At 36.7% G+C, this 22,460-nt stretch overlaps 1 protein-coding gene across 15 annotated transcripts in view; it reads right to left on the reverse strand.

The window, feature by feature from the left end:
- Arms (Ankyrin repeat-rich membrane spanning) overlaps positions 1-22,460 on the reverse strand; it is a 640,646-nt gene that overhangs the window by 22,951 nt on the left and 595,235 nt on the right. For 13 of the 15 annotated variants that reach the window (XM_071694089.1, XM_071694085.1, XM_071694099.1 and 10 more), the window contains 4 exons: positions 21,344-21,517; positions 20,895-21,120; positions 17,686-17,786; positions 6,119-6,250 (listed from right to left, as the gene is read on the reverse strand). In XM_071694089.1, coding sequence (XP_071550190.1) covers positions 6,119-6,250; positions 17,686-17,786; positions 20,895-21,120; positions 21,344-21,517 — 633 coding nt within the window. Of the gene's footprint in view, positions 1-6,118; positions 6,251-13,995; positions 14,955-17,685; positions 17,787-20,894; positions 21,121-21,343; positions 21,518-22,460 lie in introns of those variants that run through there. The other 2 variants (XM_071694095.1, XM_071694090.1) reach the window with 2 other exon arrangements.

The following is a 22,460-nucleotide window of genomic DNA, read 5'->3' on the forward strand; positions in this document are numbered from 1 at the left end:
ATGTTGACTACGCTGTCAACATTCTGGTAAAATTTCTGAAACTCTTCCCTCGTTTAACCTTCAACCCATATACGAATGTGGTAATTCAAGCCTTCCCATTACTCTTAACCCAATTAATGAACCCAAGAACATTCTTCTAACGACAATGATTATGTACACCACAATCATTGACAAGTCTAGAGCCAATCAGATCAATGCTTGTTTTAAACTGAAGAAAAAAAAATGGAACCCGTAAAAAGGCAATTTTCAGGTTTCGGTGAAGCACAAAGGTGCCATGTACTGGCTTATGAGACTGCATCGATTATATCTTTTCTTCAAGTCCTTTTTCCCAGTCCAACATCCTTTTCGTTCACCCCTTGCTTTCTCGCTCACCCTGGTAGACATGCTATGTCCTGTCTCACCTTGCCCAGTTAGGGGGTTGAGTTTTTTACATGCATTTCACGGTTTAATCCATCAGAGTAAACGTTTAAATACCAAAAGCGTCCACTTCTCTCTAAGAAGCAGAAAAAATATCGCCGTCCTGGAGACAACCTTCCAACTCGAGCATACCATATACGCAAAGGATTCAAATGCCTCCTCTGATTGCCTTGGGACCTTATTACAGCTCGCCGCGCCAGCCTGAGAGAAGCGCCCACGCCCACACACAGTTTGAGGAACACTGACCTTATGAAGGCGGCAACGAAAACACCGGTCTGGAGTGACGGTATCTACACGTGGATTAGTCTCGACATTGCTAGTTCCTTACGCTGAACCACAGAGGAAACCGGTGTATCGTGATACATCCGCATGATGACCGGCGGACCGTGCCTGCTTGTGGTTGCGCCGTGAAAGGTCACTTCGGCGAGGCTGTATCACCGGAGCAAAATCTGGTAGAACTCACGCGAAAGGACTCCATCCTTTTCCTGATGTCGACTGCAGCGCAGTCTTGAAACTACGAGAGCCCTGTCAAAAGAATCTTGAGGCTATACAATTGTGTGAATGAATACGAAAACCACGTACATGCCCGGAGCCTAAACGCGGCAAACAGGAAAAAATAAAGACGGTAAATTTGGGATCATCCCAATGGTTACTTATCACTCGCCTATTATGCATACATCACCTACTATTGGACACAGGTAGAGTGGAGCTGCATACCTTACTGACATTCATATAGTTATATGAAGACCTCTTATCTAAAATCGCATTTCATTTCACAGTGGTTGAGCGGTTCGTAACTACTACCGATATTTACTCAAGAAGAATTCGATGGGATATGGACTCGAGTCGATCCCACGGCATCTCCAGGTCCAATCTCATCTAACCTATCTATCTATACCCGTCTATTCCCCTCCACTCTTTCAGTCTAACAAATAACTTATCCCTCAGCCACCCTAACAGGTAAAGTCTGTATATCATCTACTGAAACTAAATACAATGCAACCGTACTTATCACAAGCAACAATAGATGCTTCAATGAATATGGATAAAAAATTGAAATAACTTCCTATAATAAAACACGGGTTTTTGCGTATTTCCTTGGCTAGCCAAGAACCAACTGTCCCTAACCTTCGAAAACAAGACTTGACAAATTTTATGTTGTAAAAGTAACATCAGCCAGGTCACGAATTTTATCCCACTCTACCAGCAAACTACATTGGACATGCTTGTTCCTCCAAGCTGGCCATACTTTCTAAGCTAACACTGAACGCTAAAAACAATATATTCATATGAAATTTATTAACTCAAGAGACTTATTAATTATAATTCACGTCGAGCGAAATAGCAGTAATCTTACGTCTTACGGTTTATGCATACAGGATGAAGAGAAACGCTGTCGTAAATGAGGCAATGCGGGAACACATTGTGCAGCCGTCAAGCCGCAGACATCATACTACATAGCAAATTACTGCACCCGCTCGCTCCTTTCCGTCACACATCCACCAAGTTGAACGTGCACACACCTTTTTATAACTTTAGAACTAATTAATGTGTGTATGAAGAGGATATGACTAATACCTGTTCTCTCCATTGCGCAGGTAACACGGCCGAGCCATCATTAGTATTCATACACATTACCAGAAATGATAAACCCTCCACATGATAGTACGAATGCTAACGTAATACAAGATTGATAGACTAACACTTGGAAAGCTTTGTTCGACTGTTGCGTAAAACCATCACGTATATCAATTCAAGACTGAAAAGGAAGTATATTCAATGAAATTATTTTACCCTTCAGTTGGTTGAACGTGCTTGATTAGGAAAATCGACTTAAAAAAAGATAGTTATGCTGTACCTAAGACAAATTCTCGTATGATAATAAAGAAAACAACAGCACCAGCCGTAATATTAGAATAAATTTTTCAGATTAATATTAACTTCCATTTGATTGCTACGAACTCTCTCATTTTCAGAGCTACAGAGAATATAAATTCAGTATTCACGAACCGTGAATAAAACAGACTTATTTTTCTACGATACTATAATTATACTCTGTTAACAGGATGCATTCCCAAAATCAAGGACTGACAACAATGCATTTCGCGGAGAATGCCAAGAAAAAACGCAGATGATCATTGCATAAAGGTTGAATTTCTCTTGCCTTCTTGTTTCCCCTAAATAATGCGCATGACTAAGTACTGACGTTGCATAGCTTGTTCTCATAAGCTAGTCATAATAACGCTATTCCTCAACAGAAAAATATTACTAACGTGATACAGGCTAGTTAGGAACCAGATATGGTTAAAAACCAAAAGACATGACTGAATTAAAACCCCCCGTCTGTCTAACCTCTACGAGACTGCGCAGTAGGAAGGAGAGAAGTATCGATTAGAACTTTTAAGGCATGATGGTCAAGCACAAACCTCTAACACAAGAGCGTTCATATTTAAGTAAATGACCTACTCGTTAGGTTGGCTTCACGGTACATTGAGAAGATGGAATCACTTTCACGTTTAATAAAAACAAGACGCTGGACTAGACTGGAAGCTCGGGAAGGCTATTGATTCTTAAAGAATTATTTGATAATTTTTGTGGGAGGGGGGTTGTGGGGAGTGAGTTTAAACTCATTAAAACTGACATATAAGGTTTCATCCAACTATAATTAAAAATTAGTCTCTAGCGTCGTTTGTGGGCGCGTAAGTACAACTAACAACATAAAAACTTTAACCAAATATGATTTCGACCACTTTTACGTACTACAATCACCTGCGCAACGCCAGGTACACTTATGACTCGCACTTAACCTTATTTCACCAGTTATGGTCTAATTTTACTTATCTGACCACACCACAATAAATCCCCATTCAGTGAGCCGGGATTCCGCCACTCCGGCAACAAGAACTTACGTCTGATAACCGTAATACCGAGATTCTGATACTGAAATTATCGTCGACTTTTACGTTACCAGGTTATGGACAGCTCTGATAATATTCACGTTCCTTCGTGTCCCCAGTCCTGCCTATGGACCACATACCAAGACAACTAACAGCTTGAAAATTATCAGAGGATCATAAGAGTACAGCCTCTTTCCCGTTATGAGCAAGCCCTGCTCCTCTTATAAAGATTTTCATACGCATGACATCCATTTTTTTTTCTATTTCAATTAATGATTCCATCGTGCTGGGGTCATATTCTAACTAACTAGGTATTTCAAAAACAGCCGTCAATGCTGGAGTGGAGAATCTTCATATGTTCGTATGTCATGTGCAGCCAAAATGCACACCTGCGGTGTCCTAACTTCTTTTCTTTATATTTGATCACATCAAAGCAAACATCGAAAATTGTTGTAGATTTACATTCTATGTCCTTCAATAAGATGCTCATCAAAGTGGTTCCTTCTCCATAGATATTTTCATGTGTCCTGGACTTCAAATCCATGTTTGTCACCTATTATACATCTTGCCTAATTTTATTATTTTCTAAGTAAACTTAGTTTTATCATCAATCCTTCATCTACATCACGTCTAAGGTGAAACAATACCTTCTTCACTTACTACATGCTATGACATCATTCAGCCAGCGATGGGTTCATTATAAATGCATTAAAACATTTCAACCTAGATCTAGGCATTCCACCTCTCATGGTGCTGCTCATCCTAAACTGCTCGATTTTTATGGCTTCAGTTGATATCTACCAACTGCCAGGGTCATGAAGGCCAGCAACATGGTTATAACCACCAACCGAAGAAAATATTATGATCACATTCTGGTGCTCAATATAAGTAAGGCAATACATATATGCTCTTCCTGTACATAAACGTGGCAAGAGCAACGAGACGTTAATTGCACATTAAGCATTTCGGAATCATAATGCTTTGGTAAACCACTATTCTGACCCTGGGAAATACGAAGCATAGAATTCCTAAAATCGTGGAAAATAGGAACTCTGAATTAATTTAATATGTTCGGATTATGAGGCACGTAGGTTCCCTTAAAGGTAACTAAGATACATAAGGCCACTCCTTAACATATGAGATACGTAACATGAAAACATTCCCATTGATCTTTCTCTTTTCACTCAAACACAAAATCACTGAATTTCCCAAAACCCCGTTGTCATGTGTAGATGGAGATCAGATTATGTGCGAGGTAGATGCTTGTACCTCACGGTCCATTAAACATCTTAAAAAACCTATCTGAACTAAAAACGAAAAAAAGAAAAAAAATCATTAAACATACACGAAGGGACATCATACTACCACAGTCATAAATTCCCATGAACTTACCTCTGTCCTGACAAGACTATTAATTACCTTGCAACGATCTACTAACAAATCTACTTTACCATGTTCTACACCGTCACAAGACTACTTACTCTTAATTTGTTCTACAGTACGACAAGCCCACTACAACTTGTTACGTAATGACATTATTCAACACTTGACACACATTACAACTTGTTACGTAATGACATGGCTACAAGACTTTAGAATACCGACAAGCCAAAATGATCTTGCTACGGCCACACTACCATGGTGCTACAACTGACTACAGGCCTGCCTTAACTGTCCATGTTATTCAACACTTGACAACAAGCCTACGGCTACTCTTCCTCTTGAACCTTTCCTCAAGATCAAATTATCATAACCCACAAACAAATCTGTGACACGCCACTTGTCTTACTCCCATCAAGTTACTTACGGTTGTCTCCAGGTACAACAGACTAGAAAAACCTTTGGCTTTTCAGAAGGTCATTTTCTCAACGGCGATGAGGAAATACGTCTTCTAGGGATAAAATACTTATGGGCAAACGCATTTGTGGAACAAAATCTCTAACGTATTGCACCTGAATCTATGAACTGCATCACGGCCATGGGAGACAACAGAATGACCCCAATGGGTATACAGCTTTGTAAATGGCCGTTGTACACCACGGAAAGCTTAGTAACAGAGGTTTCCCGGGTAAATTTCTATAGCATCCTGATATTGCTGGGTTTAACTAGAAAGCTGGATTTCTTGATATCAGTTATCATAAAACTTTCCGATGAAACATATAAACTGGAACATAAAACGTTTCAGACTCTAATTTGGTTCGTCTAATATATATATATATATATATATATATATATATATATATATATATATATATATATATATATATACCAATTCATCTGCATCATTCATATGATCACTTGAGCGTCTTACTTTGCATAATGTTCTAAGTGGACTAATTTCACTTTACCACGACTTCAAACAAACACACAACACTCAACAGTACGTGACACTTTTCAGCAGCACACAAGGAATAATATGCTTTAGTACCCTACTGCAAGGACGTGGCAAGCATGATGGCCGCAACCTTATCTATCGTTTCAATTCTAATGACACAGATTCTATGTTTTCCAGATATCATGTACTGTATAATAAAAGTTTTTTCAAACAAGATTCAACAAAGTTAAATTTCCTTCTACTTCCATAAAGCCGATGGTCGTATTGTCATTATTTTGAATTATTTTCCATAATTTCAAGTCATCACCAAACCTCTAAAGACACTTTATTCACATGATTAGAATAATCATCCTAGAAGGAGGAAATTAAGGGCATAATTAATCATATAAGAACCTGAGAGCTGACCAGAGTAGAGCTGTGCGGCAGACACATTACTGAACTAGGCTTTCCAACTCTAGAGCATCTTTACCTGCTCAATGACTATTTTCGGAATTATCAGATTAGTGTTGACTTGGTCCTTCTGAGTGTAGTGTGTGTTGCTTTCCTCAGACAGCTCAGCAACGCCACCATCTGATGACAGGGTAGTTTTTCTTGGGGATTCCTGGTAGAGGATTCAACAGAAAAAATGGAATTCTAAGGGGGATAAAGAATATGGGATGATGAAGATATAAAGACGAAATGACCTTTCTAAACATAAAATGAAACTGAAAGATAAAAGTTCTTTAATGGAGGAGATACGTGCCATACATGGTGACAAGTGATGAAGCACACAGGCAGGGTTGTAAAAAGCCAATAATCTAAAACATCCAAGATTCAAGTGGTTATTTCTTGTTAGTATACTAAGGTGCTATTAGTAGCATACTACATCCATGGTGTCCAACTACTGATACTTTCCTACACTCTCCACTTTTTGGTCACAAATTCCAAGTACTTTTCCTTACATTACGGTGTGTTGCAGGACTATGTTGGCACTGATAATTAAATTCCAGTTAATCATAGCTCTTAACACGTTTCTCGACACTGATATCTTGAAGCTGCAATCAGTTTGAGCAAGTGGCAAGGTGTCCCACTTTCGCAGTTGTAATGTGCCCTACGTGTATCAGCTGGAGCCTCTGCTTCCATTAGGAAGAAAGCTTAATACAATCTGTATTTGGACACCAGGTTCGAGAATTCTGTCCCACTGTGTTGCATACTTGTTTAACATTTATCTGTCGAGTTCCACTAAATCTTGAGTGTACAACTTCACTACAGGAGTCTTCAGCGAGTCATTTCATCCATCTGTTCAAGCTGTCAAATGTTATGAAAAAAAAGGTTCGACGATCTTGTTCTTGGGTCGCCTTAGGTAAAGTTCATAGGTCAAGGAGGTGAAGGTGGTTCTGTTCATCAGACGAGGTAATTCCTTATCACCTGAAATTATATGTATAATGTTGCCTACAGCATCTCTTAACATGTTAAATGGTGGACCATTTGTCACAGAGGACCAAACTGAGTCACTGCCGAGCACTGAGAAAAAAATCTGCAGATTTTCCCAAGTGACTACTAAATCAGTGTCTGTCTAGGATAATATATGGGACCTTTCTTTGCCACACCATTAAACTCTTTAATAAATACTAACGTTGCGTCTTGACTCCTTTATGCCGGTATTGACTTCATAATGATGATATACGTCCAAGAAAGTGAAAAAGTTTGTCGTGGTGTTAGCAATCTAAGGTGAAAGGCAATACATTCCGACGGTGGTTATGTTTGTAGCTCGGGCTATAACTTTGAATTGATAGTAGTAATTTTCAAGAGGAGCCGGGAGTTTGGCGCTGAAGGTCACCGTGTAGTCAGCAAAGACGTCAGACAGTAGGTCTCTGCATTAATTATAATAGCGACTGTTACGAGGACTATAACAATATGATTCTGTGTGATGACCCATTTCGTAACAAAGTAGTAAATATAAATGCAAACTTGCTGATGATTGATTATGGTGCCAGCACAGTTTAATATAACGGCAGTTGACTTATAACGAAGTGAATACGTCACGGCGTATGACTTTGTAATCATAGCAATGAATTCACTAAGGTTTCAATAACTTTATGATGATGGAAGCAATTGTGCTGTCATAGCAGTCGTAAAATGACTGGAGTAACCTTACGATAATGATCTAATATGATGGTAACCATGTGGAAATAGGTCACTGAATGGTCTTGAAAAAAAAATCTAGTGACGAGCTGTTCAAGTGAAACATTTAGCAATGACTTTTTCCCTGCTTTCTATATCGCTGTTAAGTGCCGGTGTGTCCTTGATGGCATACTGGCGTGCAGTAGTAAGGCGGTGGTCTGCGCTTCAGTCCGCCTATAAAGGCGTTGATGTAACATATTCTTTATACTGTCTGCAACGATGCGGATCAATGTCAATTTCTGCTGTTATCTTACAGCCAACAAATTGGCTCTTAAAGAAACACAACTGGTTTCACATCAATGCAGAAGGCACAACAAGGGTACCTCGATTATCTGCTAGACTTACCTTATAATAACGGGTCCGGTATTTTACCACAGTTATTTCTTCTGATTTGCAGTTATTTTTACATTTGCAGCAGACAAGACCAGGAATTTTGGGACTTATGTAATTCTTAAATCATATGCCTTCCTGGTGACAACTTTCGCACCCGAAAACTCGTTTTTTTTTTTTTAACCTTTTCTATTTGTATCCCCTTTTCCATTACTCAGTTATACTCGATACTCTCTTATTCCTCCATATGTACCCCTCTCCTTATCACCTTACAATTACAATCTCCTTTTTCTCTTTCTCTCCATACCTCATCACCGTCCACTCTATTTATAATAAAATTTTACGTAAAACAAACGATCTCAATCATTTGCATTCTCCCATTCATTTTGTCAGTGCATATCCTTGTTTCACTTCCAAACAACATATATGATTATACTATGTCGTCTTAAATATCCTATCACACGCATAAGCTTAAATGTCTTTTACTTCATTACTTTCCTTGGATTGCCAACAAATCAACTCCCTCCCAAGTCTTGTTTTTGCCTCAATTTCAGTAGATTAGTTTCCAAAAATTTTAGATTGTGAAGACTTGCCAATATTTCAATATTCCATAATTAAATTCACCTCTTACATCCCACATACCTGTTCCTGTTAGTAATCACAATAATCTTCTCAATCTTCAGTTCTTCCAAAGCCCTATACAAAAACCTTTATCTCTCTTGCAGTCTTGTCCATTTCAAAAGTACCAGAAGCCCTCTCAGCTTTTTCCTGACTGATTTGTATGCAATATCAGCTGAGACCCCCCCTAATTAATCCCTAAAGCATACAGTGGAGCCATAACACCCTAACATCTTCATGATACTCTAACCCAAACCTCCAATCTAACTTTTCATTGCTGTAAATATTCTGTGCATACCTTACTTCATCTAAGGACTCTTTTACTATTCTTTTGGCAATTCATCAACTCTGTTTTATGTATGATTGTTAAAATACAAATATTCATTGCATTAAGCCTATCCCTTGATATGAAACTCTCATTACATGCTCACCCTTACACTGTATAAGAGTGCTTGTGAAATAATTCAAATTGGTCTCTCATCCATTTTATTACTTGGTGCACTCAAAAAGTCCTGCTAACCTGTATTTCAGTCAATGTCACTACAAATGCAACTCCATTAAATACTTATACCTACCTTCCAGCTTTCATTTCCCATTCTCAGAGTATACATACCTACCTCTCAGCTTTCCTTTCACTAACCCAAAAGGTATATTTCATATTCACTATATCTCCAACATTCTACTCGTTTTCAAAATGTTGGTGTCTATTTGCCATTTGGATATGATACTGTTTGGTTTGGTACTGTGGAATTTGTAAAGAACTAGACTTCATGTTTAATAAACACTTTTTAGTAAGAAAAAGACATGGAAGAACTAAACTATTTAATTAGAATTATACATTTTGGCCTTCTTTAAGATTTCTAAAATCTTGAAAATATATATATGGAACATATTTTGGCTCTTTAAAAATTCATCAGTCTGTTGTCTAAATTCCTTCAATACTTATTATTCTTGCAATGTTACTATAATTTCGTATCTGCTTCCGATACTCGTATATTTCTGGCATTCCATTTGTACAATCCACAGTAATATCTCAGCTGCAGGTGTCACATACTGGGGCAAGATTCCTCTGTACTAAGTGACCATTGGCCAACTTGGTATGTCCACTCCTCAGCTGACAAACAATTGCCTCAAAATGGCAATTCCTGTTGAAAGGGGAATGGTAAACTTCAACACCTTTCTTTATGCTCTGTAATTTCTTATTCTTTTGGGTTTCCACATCCCACATAGTCTGACATTACCATGTAATAAAATCATGAAAATATTTATTCTATATATTTATCTAATTACTCCAGGACCCATTTCAGAATGGGTCCTGGTGTTACCACAAGACCTCTTCCAAGGGTGCTCCTTCAGCTCCAATGGCATCTACACTTAATACCATGGACAGGATGGACTCCTTTGAATAGAACTGACAAAGGTATTGCCTTGCCAAAGGTGACTTTTCACTTGTGGTGCAACCTCAGGCAAGTATTGCACCTCAAGCAGGTAGAGTTCATAAATGAGGTATAACTCTCATGTATAGATCGCTAAATATAGCTGCTGTAACCTCATTATCTGCTACTTAATTACTGCTGACACCAGCAGAATTTTGTACTCTTCTACTTTGAGTGATATGGTTTGGAGTGCACAATTGGAATTGGGGTAGATTCTTATCTTTTTTGTTGAGATTGCTCAGTTAACTCAAGTGTACACTGAATACCATACAGTTCTGTAGTAAATATGAAAGATTCTCTTGGTAGTTTCATATAGAGCTTTTCCTTCAATAATTACAAGGTTTACACTATCTCATTTTGAGACATTAGTAAACTTCATTCTGTTTACATGAATAGTACCATGCTGAAGGAATTTACTTTTTGTTATTGCAGAAGGAATGTCACTTTCAGTTGTTTTTACTCAGTTTCTGCAGTCTGATCATAGGGACCTTCCAGGGAGGAAACTAAGCAAATCGTTTTTCTTGTATTATCATGTACAGACCACTCTTACTGATGGCAATTTCAACTGTTAAATTAAAAGGTTTAGAGAACTTTAGATGCTGATCAAATGGCAAAGTCCTCTCAACAGTGAAAACATTTATATGTTGGGTTAGATAAGCCTACTCTAAGCCTTTGCATCATAGGTAAGTAATAAGATCATCAGAATCTGCATATACAGTTTGAACTTTTTAGAGGATCTGAATGTTCCTTTGCATATTCTATGACAGGGAGAAAAGACAACATCAACTGTTTTCATGATTTCATCAACAGCCAACAAACATAAATGGCAATCATAGTCCAGTTTCAGTCAACATTATAAGTCATATAACCTTAGCAAGGTTTTCCTATCTGCTCTCCATGAGTAGAGGCACTACCTTCACAGTGCTTGGCAGTTTTTTTTTAACATGAAGGAACCATGTCAGTCTATTAAATATCATGCACCAAAATTCTGCCTCCTCTTCATATGGAATGAAAATGCCTTTCAATAATATACTTGGTATTGTTTATGAATAACTATAGATTTTTTCACAGGAACTGAAACCAGCATTATCTACCCATTCTGTAATCTTATCAACAGCAGCTTGCAAGCATCTTGCAGCAACTTCAGGAGACAATGTACAATAGACAGCCAAATCATCCACAAAAATTTGTAATATAACATTCCCTGGATTATTGTAAACAAAATGACAGCAATGATGTAGGTAACACTTACAAGCTGCCCTTCAACACACTTTCTTCCTGTGCACATTCTCTTGAACATTCACTGCCAACCTTCACCTTTACATTTCTGTATTCCATAAATTGAATAAACTTTAATAGCTTGCCTCTAAGGCCTAGTTGTGGGATTGCCTATATTATCATATCTCCAAGAAGCATCTTAGGCTTTCTCCAAATCAAAGAACACAATTACTGCACAATTTTAACTGGCCAATCCCCTGTAATTGTCACTTTATGCTTTTGTCAAAAAGTCTTTAGTACATCAAAACTTCCAAAAACCACATTGTAATGCAATGATACACACATTTCTTTCATGGTACCAAACCAATCTCTTATTGATAATTTTTCCATTAGTTTCCAGAAGCAATGCAATGTTAGGTTAATCCCACCTAACAAGAATTCTATGAATGCTCAGGAAGATGTTTTAACATTTTATGGTTTAATTCATCTTCCCTTGGAGAAGATTCAGTGTCCGATAAAGCTGATATTGTTTCTTTCATACCAGATGATTCATTACTATCCTCTATTTCATGAAAAGAGACAGAATGGTAAAATGTACCTTTTGGTCAAATTTCTTGAACTCTGGAACTCCTTACAATATCTGCTGACACAAGACATTAAAGAGAAATTTTCAGAAAGAATATTAGCTACTGCAGAAGTGTCAAATTTTGATGCCGTGATTATTAAGGCAAGAAAAAGAAAAAAGAATAGTCAACCAACTTCTTTATTCTCTTCCAAACTTTTTCTGGTTACAATTGTACTGGAGTTAATATACTCAGCATAATTAATCCAAAATGCCATCTTTTTTTAAATGTTATTTCTTGTTTTTGTAGATGCCCTTTAATAAATCAATCTATTAACCAAAGAATCATTACTCCTTAATCTTCTGTAAGGAGATCTCACAATCCTGTAATAATTACCACAAGATTGGTCCTACCATGGCATTAATGGTTCTGGCTTTTTGTTCTTAGTCTTATGAATGTTTTTCTTGGCTGCATCTAAATTATTTTTTACAAAGCAGTCATATGTCTCTTCAGCACCAGGAAATTCATGCACTACTCAGCGAGATTAAAGCTCTAGCTTTATATTCATCCCAATAAGCCATCTCAAGTTTTCATCTTGGAGGGTAATTTGGTGCACATATTTTGCTCTATTCAGGAGTGAAATGTGATCAATATAATGAAGGTCTTACTCATCATAACCATCTCAGATTTTCCTTTCCTGTTATTTTAACATCTCAACCTTTTCAGCTCACTCCAAAGCATCATAATGAGATCTCATATTCAACCTGCAATTCCCCATGAACCCCCTCTACAGTTTTCAGTAAACCAGTCACTTTTTTGCATATATATGTTTGGATTACATCAAGATTAAATAATTGTTTACCTTATTTTTTCCCATACATGTCCTTGTAAAACTGTTCTTTTGTTTCTCATGACTCCCTCCCTCAACCAACATATCAGTATCCAAATACTCCCTAAATCTCATTCAACTTTGTGGATTTTTTGAGTGGAAAAAAGCCATCAATTTACCAACAATTAAAGTATTGCATATCTTCTTATCTCTCAGCATCACAATTATGATCACACCTTTCACACTGTTCTCGTGGTTCTTACATGTCAAAGAATCCTCCTAACTCTATACAGCATATGGTATTCTTACAACCTGGAATTTTCTTTGCTTTATGATCTAACATATTTCTCTTGCCTAATACTAGTAACAGCATTGTCTAAAAGTGCTTTAGATCAGCAATCAGCATTATGATAAGGTACTGTATGAATTTACTCCCTGAAAAATGTATCTACATTACTAAATTATATATTAAATCAACACATCTAGGAGACTCTCTTCCTTCCCATTCGTTCCATATCATATAAACCCTGTCAGTCCTCATCATAACTCTGTTGGTGTTAATGCACAATATATTCATGAGCTATTACTAAAGTAATTTCATCCCTTATGGAGTTAGCTACATAAATTCATAAGGTCTTTTTAAAGCTTCATATCACTGTCTATCTTTGCTCACCTGGTGGTGAACATTCTGAAATAAATCTTACACTCCTTCAATCTTCAAAGACCATAGCCTTATAGTCTCATATGCAAAACCTACACCCAAACAGTTCTACTCTTGTAGTCACCATACACAATTAACACTCAAACACATGGCCACACTCTCCCTTATTCTACTCCCTTGCTTTCATCTATTCCTAACCAATAACCCAATTCCCATTTCTATTAACATATAATTTTGTGCATTGTAGTTACTCCTTGCAGACATGCCTTAACTTTCTTTATTAATCTACTAACCAACACCACACAATCACCAGGTTTTCTTCCCACCCAAATTTCCATTCAGTGACACACACATCCACCTTTTCAAAGTCAAATTTAACATATGCATCCAAAAATAATTTCTTAATCTTCCCTTATCAGTCCCTTCACATTCCATACTCCAGCCCTACAAAAAACTTCATAACTACTGCAGCATTATTGGAAACTAATGAGACAGGATATGTTATGAATGGATGAAAATAAAAGCCAATTCTTTCTTCATTTTTATAAAGAAATGTTCTTGCAATATAGAAAATAGAAATAACACAGGACATATACAATCATATGAGGATCAGAAGAACTTTCACAGTATAATAAAATGGGTAAATAAAGGATAAAAATCACATAATAAAATAAGGCATGTTGCAACTGCAGAAATATCACAGGCTTTATGAACAAATAAAACAACAGTAACAATTGGTAACAAAGCTTGTTAAAGTTACAAAGAAAGGTATGATGCCGTTCTAGGACAGAACTCTTTCCTGGGAATTACTTCATTCTGATACTTCAGATTTTCATTGTAATTGCACATTTCATTGTATATAGCCGTCATCATTTAAACTGTATTTTCCAAAATAGTATGAGTCACCATCAGCACTTTGAACTTTATTAAAAAAATCATACACAAATGAAGACGCAATGTCAGTTTAAGTATGGAATACTTGCTCATATTTCATAGTTTATCTCTTTGAAGATGAACCAAATTCAACACTGAAGAAACTGCTGCAGCTGATATATATCTTGTAGTGACTGGTTGTCTTGATTTACATGGAGACTGTAACTGGTCCAACAACGGGTTCCATGGCTGGTGCTCTTCGTCAAAGGTTCCCCCTCGCCACAATATACACAGTAATTAACTTTTGTAACAAGAGGTCAAGACTAGCTCAACATTATAAACTGTTTCTTGTACTAATGATACTTTTGGGAGAAAACCAGTCCCCCAGATCAAAAGCTACTGACATATCTTCACATCTCAAACACAACCATCTCCAAAAAACTTGAAGATGAAACATAACGGAAGCAGAGCTTTTGGTTGTTAGACCCTTTCCCGGTGTGGTGTTGATCCTGTTGCAGGTAACGTTGTTAGACCCACAGCTGAGGACCCTTGACTTTTGGTGTGTGATACTCTTCTTCAGTGTCGGAGCCCTGGTACGCCTCATTTAACGATGCCTACAAATCCAGTTTATACCCTTGAGTCCAGTGTAATGTTTTATATAAAAGTCCCATCACCAAGTTAGCCCAGGTTAATACTTTGTGCAGAAGGATATTAAGCTTCTCTTCGATACAGGAACTAGCTGGTCTATAATCATGCCATAGTTATATGCATATATTGTTTAATGTTATAATCACGTCCAGCAGAAGGAGGTTTTCTGACAAATACAACAGCCAACCACCACCCAGTTTCTAAAAAATTTTCAAATGTTACCTTGCATCAAGGCAGAGCTTTCCATGCAGTTTCACCAGAAAGAGCCTGTATGTATTGTATTTCATATACAACAGCTTTTAATTTTGTTATCAGTGATACATTACCAAGATTATCCAAAATACACTAATACACAAATCACTGTAAACTTAAATAAAATGCAACGTTCACTAACACTTACCTTTGTACAATTAATTGGACAAAAAGCTTAATTACAAATATCAAGAATAAATAGTTTGGAATACTCTAATAGCTCACTGTGTTTGGTATATATTTACATATGTACATGAATATAATACACTTATTCTATTATGTACAACCATGCAATTATGACAATCCCATGCAAACATGCACAATGCAATATGATTTCATGTACATGAAAAATAAAACTTGAGAAACTTTTGAACTTAAAAAATAATAAAAATAACAGGGTTATTCTAAATTTAATTATCATTTAAGTGAAGTTCAAAAGTAACTCATCAGAGCAGTAAAATATGTCAGCTGAGAACAATCAGAAGTTAAACTTTATTACTTATGAATAAGACAAACACACCATAAAAACTATCATACCACACTAATTAGGTACAAAACAGCATTGGGAAGGTCATCATCAATTCTGATTATGATAGTAACAAGTTTGTTTAATAAGCTTCATTTCATACCATGTTATAAAGACCGGAAACACTATACTGGTTATTATAACAAAGCAAATGTGAATAATGGGAAAAGAAAATGACAGCAAAGTAGAGAATTTTGGTGATATTAGAATAGTGGATCAAAGAGGGAGGAAGACATGGGAATGAAAGACAGTAGGCAAAACAACTGGGAAGAAATCAGTAAAAAAGTGAAAAGAAAGTATTGTAAAGTGAAAAAAGCTTTGAAAAAAGAAATACATAAAACAAAGAACAATACGGAGAAATAACGAATATAAGTGCACTGTTACCATACAAACTTATGCCATGAATCAGGACCAATAACTGATATGTTTTATGCAGCTTAATTCAGCACGCAGTTGACAAGCAGGTGCTTCCAGTTGCTTTGTAAATATCACATAAAGCTTATAAGGATGAAACCCAAAGTGGACTAAAAAGTATCAAAAAGGAATCTTTATTTATTCAATTGAAGGAAATTAATGCTATGCATTCATTTGCCAGGGCATTAAAGAAGAGAAAATATATATTCAACAACTCCAGAAAATGATGAGAGAGAGAGAGAGAGAGAGAGAGAGAGAGAGAGAGAGAGAGAGAGAGAGAGAGAGAGAGAGAGAGAGAGAGAGAGAGAGAGAGAGAGAGAGAGAGAGAGAGAGAGAGAGAGAGAGAGAGAGAGAGAGAGAGAGAGAGAGAGAGAGAGAGAGAGAGAGAGAGAGAGAGAGAGAGAGAGAGAGAGAGAGAGAGAGAGAGAGAGAGAGAGAGAGAGAGAGAGAGAGAGAGAGAGAGAGAGAGAGAGAGAGAGAGAGAGAGAGAGAGAGAGAGAGAGAGAGAGAGAGAGAGAGAGAGAGAGAGAGAGAGAGAGAGAGAGAGAGAGAGAGAGAGAGAGAGAGAGAGAGAGAGAGAGAGAGAGAGAGAGAGAGAGAGAGAGAGAGAGAGAGAGAGAGAGAGAGAGAGAGAGAGAGAGAGAGAGAGAGAGAGAGAGAGAGAGAGAGAGAGAGAGAGAGAGAGAGAGAGAGAGAGAGAGAGAGAGAGAGAGAGAGAGAGAGAGAGAGAGAGAGAGAGAGAGAGAGAGAGAGAGAGAGAGAGAGAGAGAGAGAGATTGGAAAGGTAGATGGGGTAAAGAAATGAAACATATACGTAAATATGAATAGAACAATATCTGATGATTTTGGACTTTGTCTGTCTTTAAATGTGAACCTTCTGATCACCAACAGCTGCTTGGACTTTTAAACAAACTAACAAAAAGGTAAAATTCACACAAACTAACTAAATCATTCTGGAATACAAAATGTCTAGCAAACAGTGCTCTACTTCATGTATGTTCATCAGATGAAGTTTAAAGGTGACTGGCTTAATAAAACAGAGGTATATAAATAATGGCATTACATTAGGAGCTGCTCCATTGTGAAGCCTTTAAATCTATATTCTTATATGATGTACTAATTACAGAATAACAAAAATCACAGAATAACAAAAATATCCATAACTACAAAATAACAGTAAATAAGTTAAAGCAAAACAACAACTAATTAAGACTAAATTTTCATAAATGATATTATGTGAAAATTTATAAATACTAAGTATTATCGCAAGAATAATTGTTTATCTGCTCTTAAGGTAACCCTTAGTACAGAAGTGCATCTCTGTGCAGTTTCACAATACCCCTTGAATCAACATAGTCTAAATAGTTTTTTGGAGCAGCTCCCAGCATGATTGCATCTACTTTCTTGGGCCATATTTTTGAGAAAAAGCATTGCAAACAGCGCCTGGAGCCCGACTTGGAGCAGTAGCAGTGGAGAGAGGGAGACAGCATGTCGACGTTACATACCTGTTTTGCTAGAAGATTTTGTTTGGTCATTTTACGTACTGAGTTGTGGGAATCTTCACGATCCTTGTTACTGCTGTAGGTGGAAGACGCCCGACTTGATCCTATAGAGAGGTCATGCTAGGTCAGATCAAGTCCTTATATGTCAAACTATTGCTCTGAGTCTTAATATTCTGTATATTTTGGAATATAAGTATTGTAGTTACTAGACTACCTAATTTTTACCAAAATCATTGGATATTATAAATGAGATTTCTCTTTTATTATATGAATGTTGCAATAATAACTGTACAACAGTCCCTGGTCACATGTCAAGCGTCTTCAACATTCATATTTAAACTAAAATATCAAAAACAAATATTCACTATGAAGATGGACCTGTGAGAACTAGTAAATCAACAATACATCTGGTGCATTGCGCTTCATCTGTACTTTATCCAAGCTGACAAAAAAATATTCAGTGAACAACTCATCAGACTGTAAAATACTATTCTTATTCTCTCTAGCATAGCTTTTTTTTCAGCAAATGAAAAAGATAACATCATCAAATGGAAATGGTTAATATTTTACAATAACCTTTAGATGGTTAGCTCAGCAGGTAACAAGCTTAGAAGAGTTCCGTGCAAGGAAGTCTAACCAAGAACAGAGGGGTGCAAAGTGTAATTACCAGGGCATGGAAAGAGAAGGAAGCACTGAGGTCCCTTTATTTTACAATCACAGACATCAGGGAAAACTACAGAAATTGGGGATAAGAATAAAACACATAAAGTAGAAAAATATGAATATACATTAAGGAGATGACAGTCCTATTGACAGAAAGATCTACATTAAGTGCAGACTAGAAAATACTGGAGGTATTACTACAAATATATATATGTACTCTCTGACATGATATAGCCAAAGCATAGGCACTAGATTATTTATTTGGACTTCATAATACTTTGTAAAGAGAAGACGGAGTTAATGATACACAATCATACTGGTGACTTCTACAAACAATGTACAGCATGAAAATCAACTTGTTTACAAAGCAATGATCCAGCCTCGCTGAAGGTAACTTTTCACTCACAGCATAACCACAAGCAGGTGGAGTATAACCACTTCTCAAAATAAAGGAAAAGAAAGTACCTAATATTTCCTTCTGCATTACAAAGACTGATTCTTAAGATCTATCAGAAAGACTCCTGGTTCAGATTTCTTTATGAACTATCTGTTTTCACAATGTTCTGTGTGATAAATCTATGTACTACGGAATGATGTCTTGCAGTAGAAACCAAAATTCATCCACATTCTACTTTCTAAGACTGACAAACATACTCTAAATAAGGAAAACAGGGACAAAAGGCTTTAGGTGGAAATTATGGGATGCATTCTCTTGGATTCTACTGCACCCCTTGGAAGTTCCCATGACTATAATTGTCATTGTTTTAATGTAAGTGAATGGCTAACAGGAAAATAGCACAAGCAAGTTAAGCCCATTCCTATGACTCATACATTAATCTTGCTAAGAAAGGGTTAAAGAACAACATGTATTTGCTTTCAGGCAAACAATGAAGAAAGGCAAAATAGTGCAACTTCAGAGACTTCTCTCATACATCCGATTCAGTGTTCCACAGAACACTTAAAAATTTATCCTTGTTTTGTAATTAATATATGATGCAGGAAGTCCACCAGTTACACCAAGAGAATTAGTTTTACTCTCGGTAAATGCATAAATAAGATAAGCTAAAGTAAATCAATATTTCTGCAATTCTAATGCTCAAATTTCAATACCACTTTCCCAGATATAGGACACATATCTTTAAAAAGCTAATATATATAAACATTCTGACATTTAGAGGGTAAAAACAAAATAAAGCACATCATCCATATCTAGCTTTAACTTTTAGTATTGTTACTGCAATGTTATGGGAACCCTGGACAAGGTAAAAGTACAAATGACTGGAATGCCTCCGCCTAAATGCAGACTCAAACTGAAAATTGGTTACAAAACTTGACCACAGTCCCAAAAAATATACAGTATGCACATACACACATGTACACCTTAAATGCCCCAAGCCATACTGACAGAAGCATAGCAAAGTCATGAGGTAAAGGTTTTACCATCAAATCAGCAGGCAATGATTAAATTTTAGCCTGGCTGATTAAAAATGCAGGTAAAATGTTGACTAGGGTATCAAAATCTTTTCTTACTACTTTGAGATGAACAGCTAAGATTATCTAATCTCAATTTGAGTTTAGAAGCCCAAAACACTTTAAAACACTACAAATTTGCGCAGTGTTAATGATGTTCTTGTTCATCTATTACTTATTTTCTCTTTTTGATGACGATAATAATAAAAAAATTCATAAAACAATCTGTTGTCATGGTATCACATGCAGCTGAACATAGGTTCTAATAAGCTTTTTTTCCAATTATGAGTGAAAATGTTCTTCAATTCCATATCAATATCCCAGTGATAGGCTGTGCAAGAAAACTTGCTGCTTGAGGCACTACTGGTAGATAACCAAGACTTACAGATACATCGAGAGAATTTCAGGATGAGATTTAGGCAAAAATCTAATGAATCTTTAAAAATTAGGTAAAACCATAGAAAAAAAAAAAATCATGAATGACAAAATTCTAAAGAAAAATAAATCTTAAAAAATATCAGAGGGTGGAATTTTTAGGTAGAATCTAGCAGGAATAAATCAACTACGATAATTCTAGACAAAAGAATCCGGGAAACGACTGAGAGAAAAGTCAATCTGCGAGAAGCATCTGATATAGTTGATTTAATAAAATTCTCATGGAAGACAGCCATCCATAAGTCAGGCTAAATGTTATGGACAATCCCAATGAATCTGCTTTTCTGTACAGTGCCTTGGCTGTCTGTTGTGAAGTATGATGGATTAAAAAGTGCCACAAATAACAAAATCAGTACAGATAACAAAGTAAGACAGCTATATATATATATATATATATATATATATATATATATATATATATATATATATATATATATATATATATATATATTCTATTTACAACTGACAAAACAAGAAACAAAAAGTGGTTAGGGTCAAACATGGCAAAAAAGAAGAAAAAGCACTCACAAACAAGAAGTTTTGACTTTTGAAATTAAGAAAAAATCTAACCAACAGTGGTAATGGTACCACCTATGGTCTATACTGGTAGAGGAATTAGCCCAGAGTTATCTTGGTGATATTACCCCGTCGTATAAGAGACCCGTCCATACTGCTGGGGTTGCTAGTTAAACTGCTTGGTTCTCCAGAGTCATCTGGAACATCTTCAACAGAGTGACCACCATGCTGCTGCATGTGAGGATCTGCAAATCTCACATTCTTGCTAATGAAGTCATCATCAGCCTCACGATCACGCATTCCAAGTATTAGCACACGGAATAACTCCCAGTCACCAAAGTTCATGTTTAGCACCTGTGGAAGGATTACAGAACTGTGCATGAAGCAGCATTATGAAGCCAGAAAGAAACTATGTAGCTACCTGTAAGAAGGCAAAAGCCTATTAAATCAGAGTAAGATAATACGAAAACAATAAATCTTTTCTAATGCACAGAAATTGCAAAGAATTCAGTTACGTTCAGAATAAATTATATGAATAAAAATACACATCATATCAGTACATACAACTTCAACTTACCTTCTTTAAATCATCTAAATCACAGTGCAAAAGGACTTTGCCATTAATATTGTGTTCAACAAAGCGATCCTTGTAACTAGGTAACATGGTTGCTGATACACCTTCCACTTTACTGAAGATTTCAAACAAGCTTTCAATGGTTAAAGATGAAAGCTTTTTATCAACTGCCTCAGGCTGTATGAGAGAATAATGTCATTAATTTTTGTTAAGAATATTCAACACAAGTAAGTTTCATTACAGCACAAAAACATACAATATGTTCCTGTTATCTACCATTGGTAGTTTCATACACATTTGCCATTTCCTGCATAAGTGAGGTAGTGCCATAAAAAGACAAAGATATGGCTTCATTTGCTCACATTCACTCCCTAGCTGTCATGTATAATGCACCAAAACCAGATCCACCTTTCTAAAACCAAGCCCCATAAACCTTTTTGTGGTTCCCCCACCTGTTTCATGTGCCCTGGTTCAGCTCATTGACAGCACGTAGTTCTTGTAAACCACTGTACCCCTCGCATGCTTCACACCCTCTTGCATGTTAAGGTCCTGAGTCTTCAGAGCACCTTTCACTCCATCCTTTCACTTCCTCCTTAGATGACCTCTTTTCCCGGTTCCCTCCACTTCTGACATAAATACCTTCTTATTCATCCTATCCTCACTCATCTGCTCCGTATTTCCAAACCATTTCAGCACATCCTCTTCAGCTCTCTCTTACAAACTCCTCTTAAAACATACTGTCCTCACTGATCTCATTTCCAACACATTCACCCTCTCCTTTACATTGTTGTATAAGGCCCATGCCTCACATCTGATGGGACTACTTTACCATCAAATATACCCGTTTTGCCCTTTCCCTTAGAGACAGTGATCTCCCTTTCAATACATTCCTCAGTGCACCCAAGGCCTTTGCCCCTTACCCACCCTAAAGCTCACTTCAAGCTCCAAGGTTCTATTTGCTACCAAATCCATTCCCAGGTACAATACCTAAAACACTCTACACAACCTCTCTTCATTGCTAAATCTAAAATTTTGCTTTTATTCACATTTATGCTCAACTCTCTCCTTCAAAACTCTCCCATACTTAAACACCAGCTTCTGCATTTTCTCACTCAAATCT

The sequence above is a fragment of the Panulirus ornatus genome, chromosome 56 (genome assembly GCF_036320965.1).
Source record: "Panulirus ornatus isolate Po-2019 chromosome 56, ASM3632096v1, whole genome shotgun sequence".
NCBI lineage: Eukaryota > Metazoa > Arthropoda > Malacostraca > Decapoda > Palinuridae > Panulirus > Panulirus ornatus.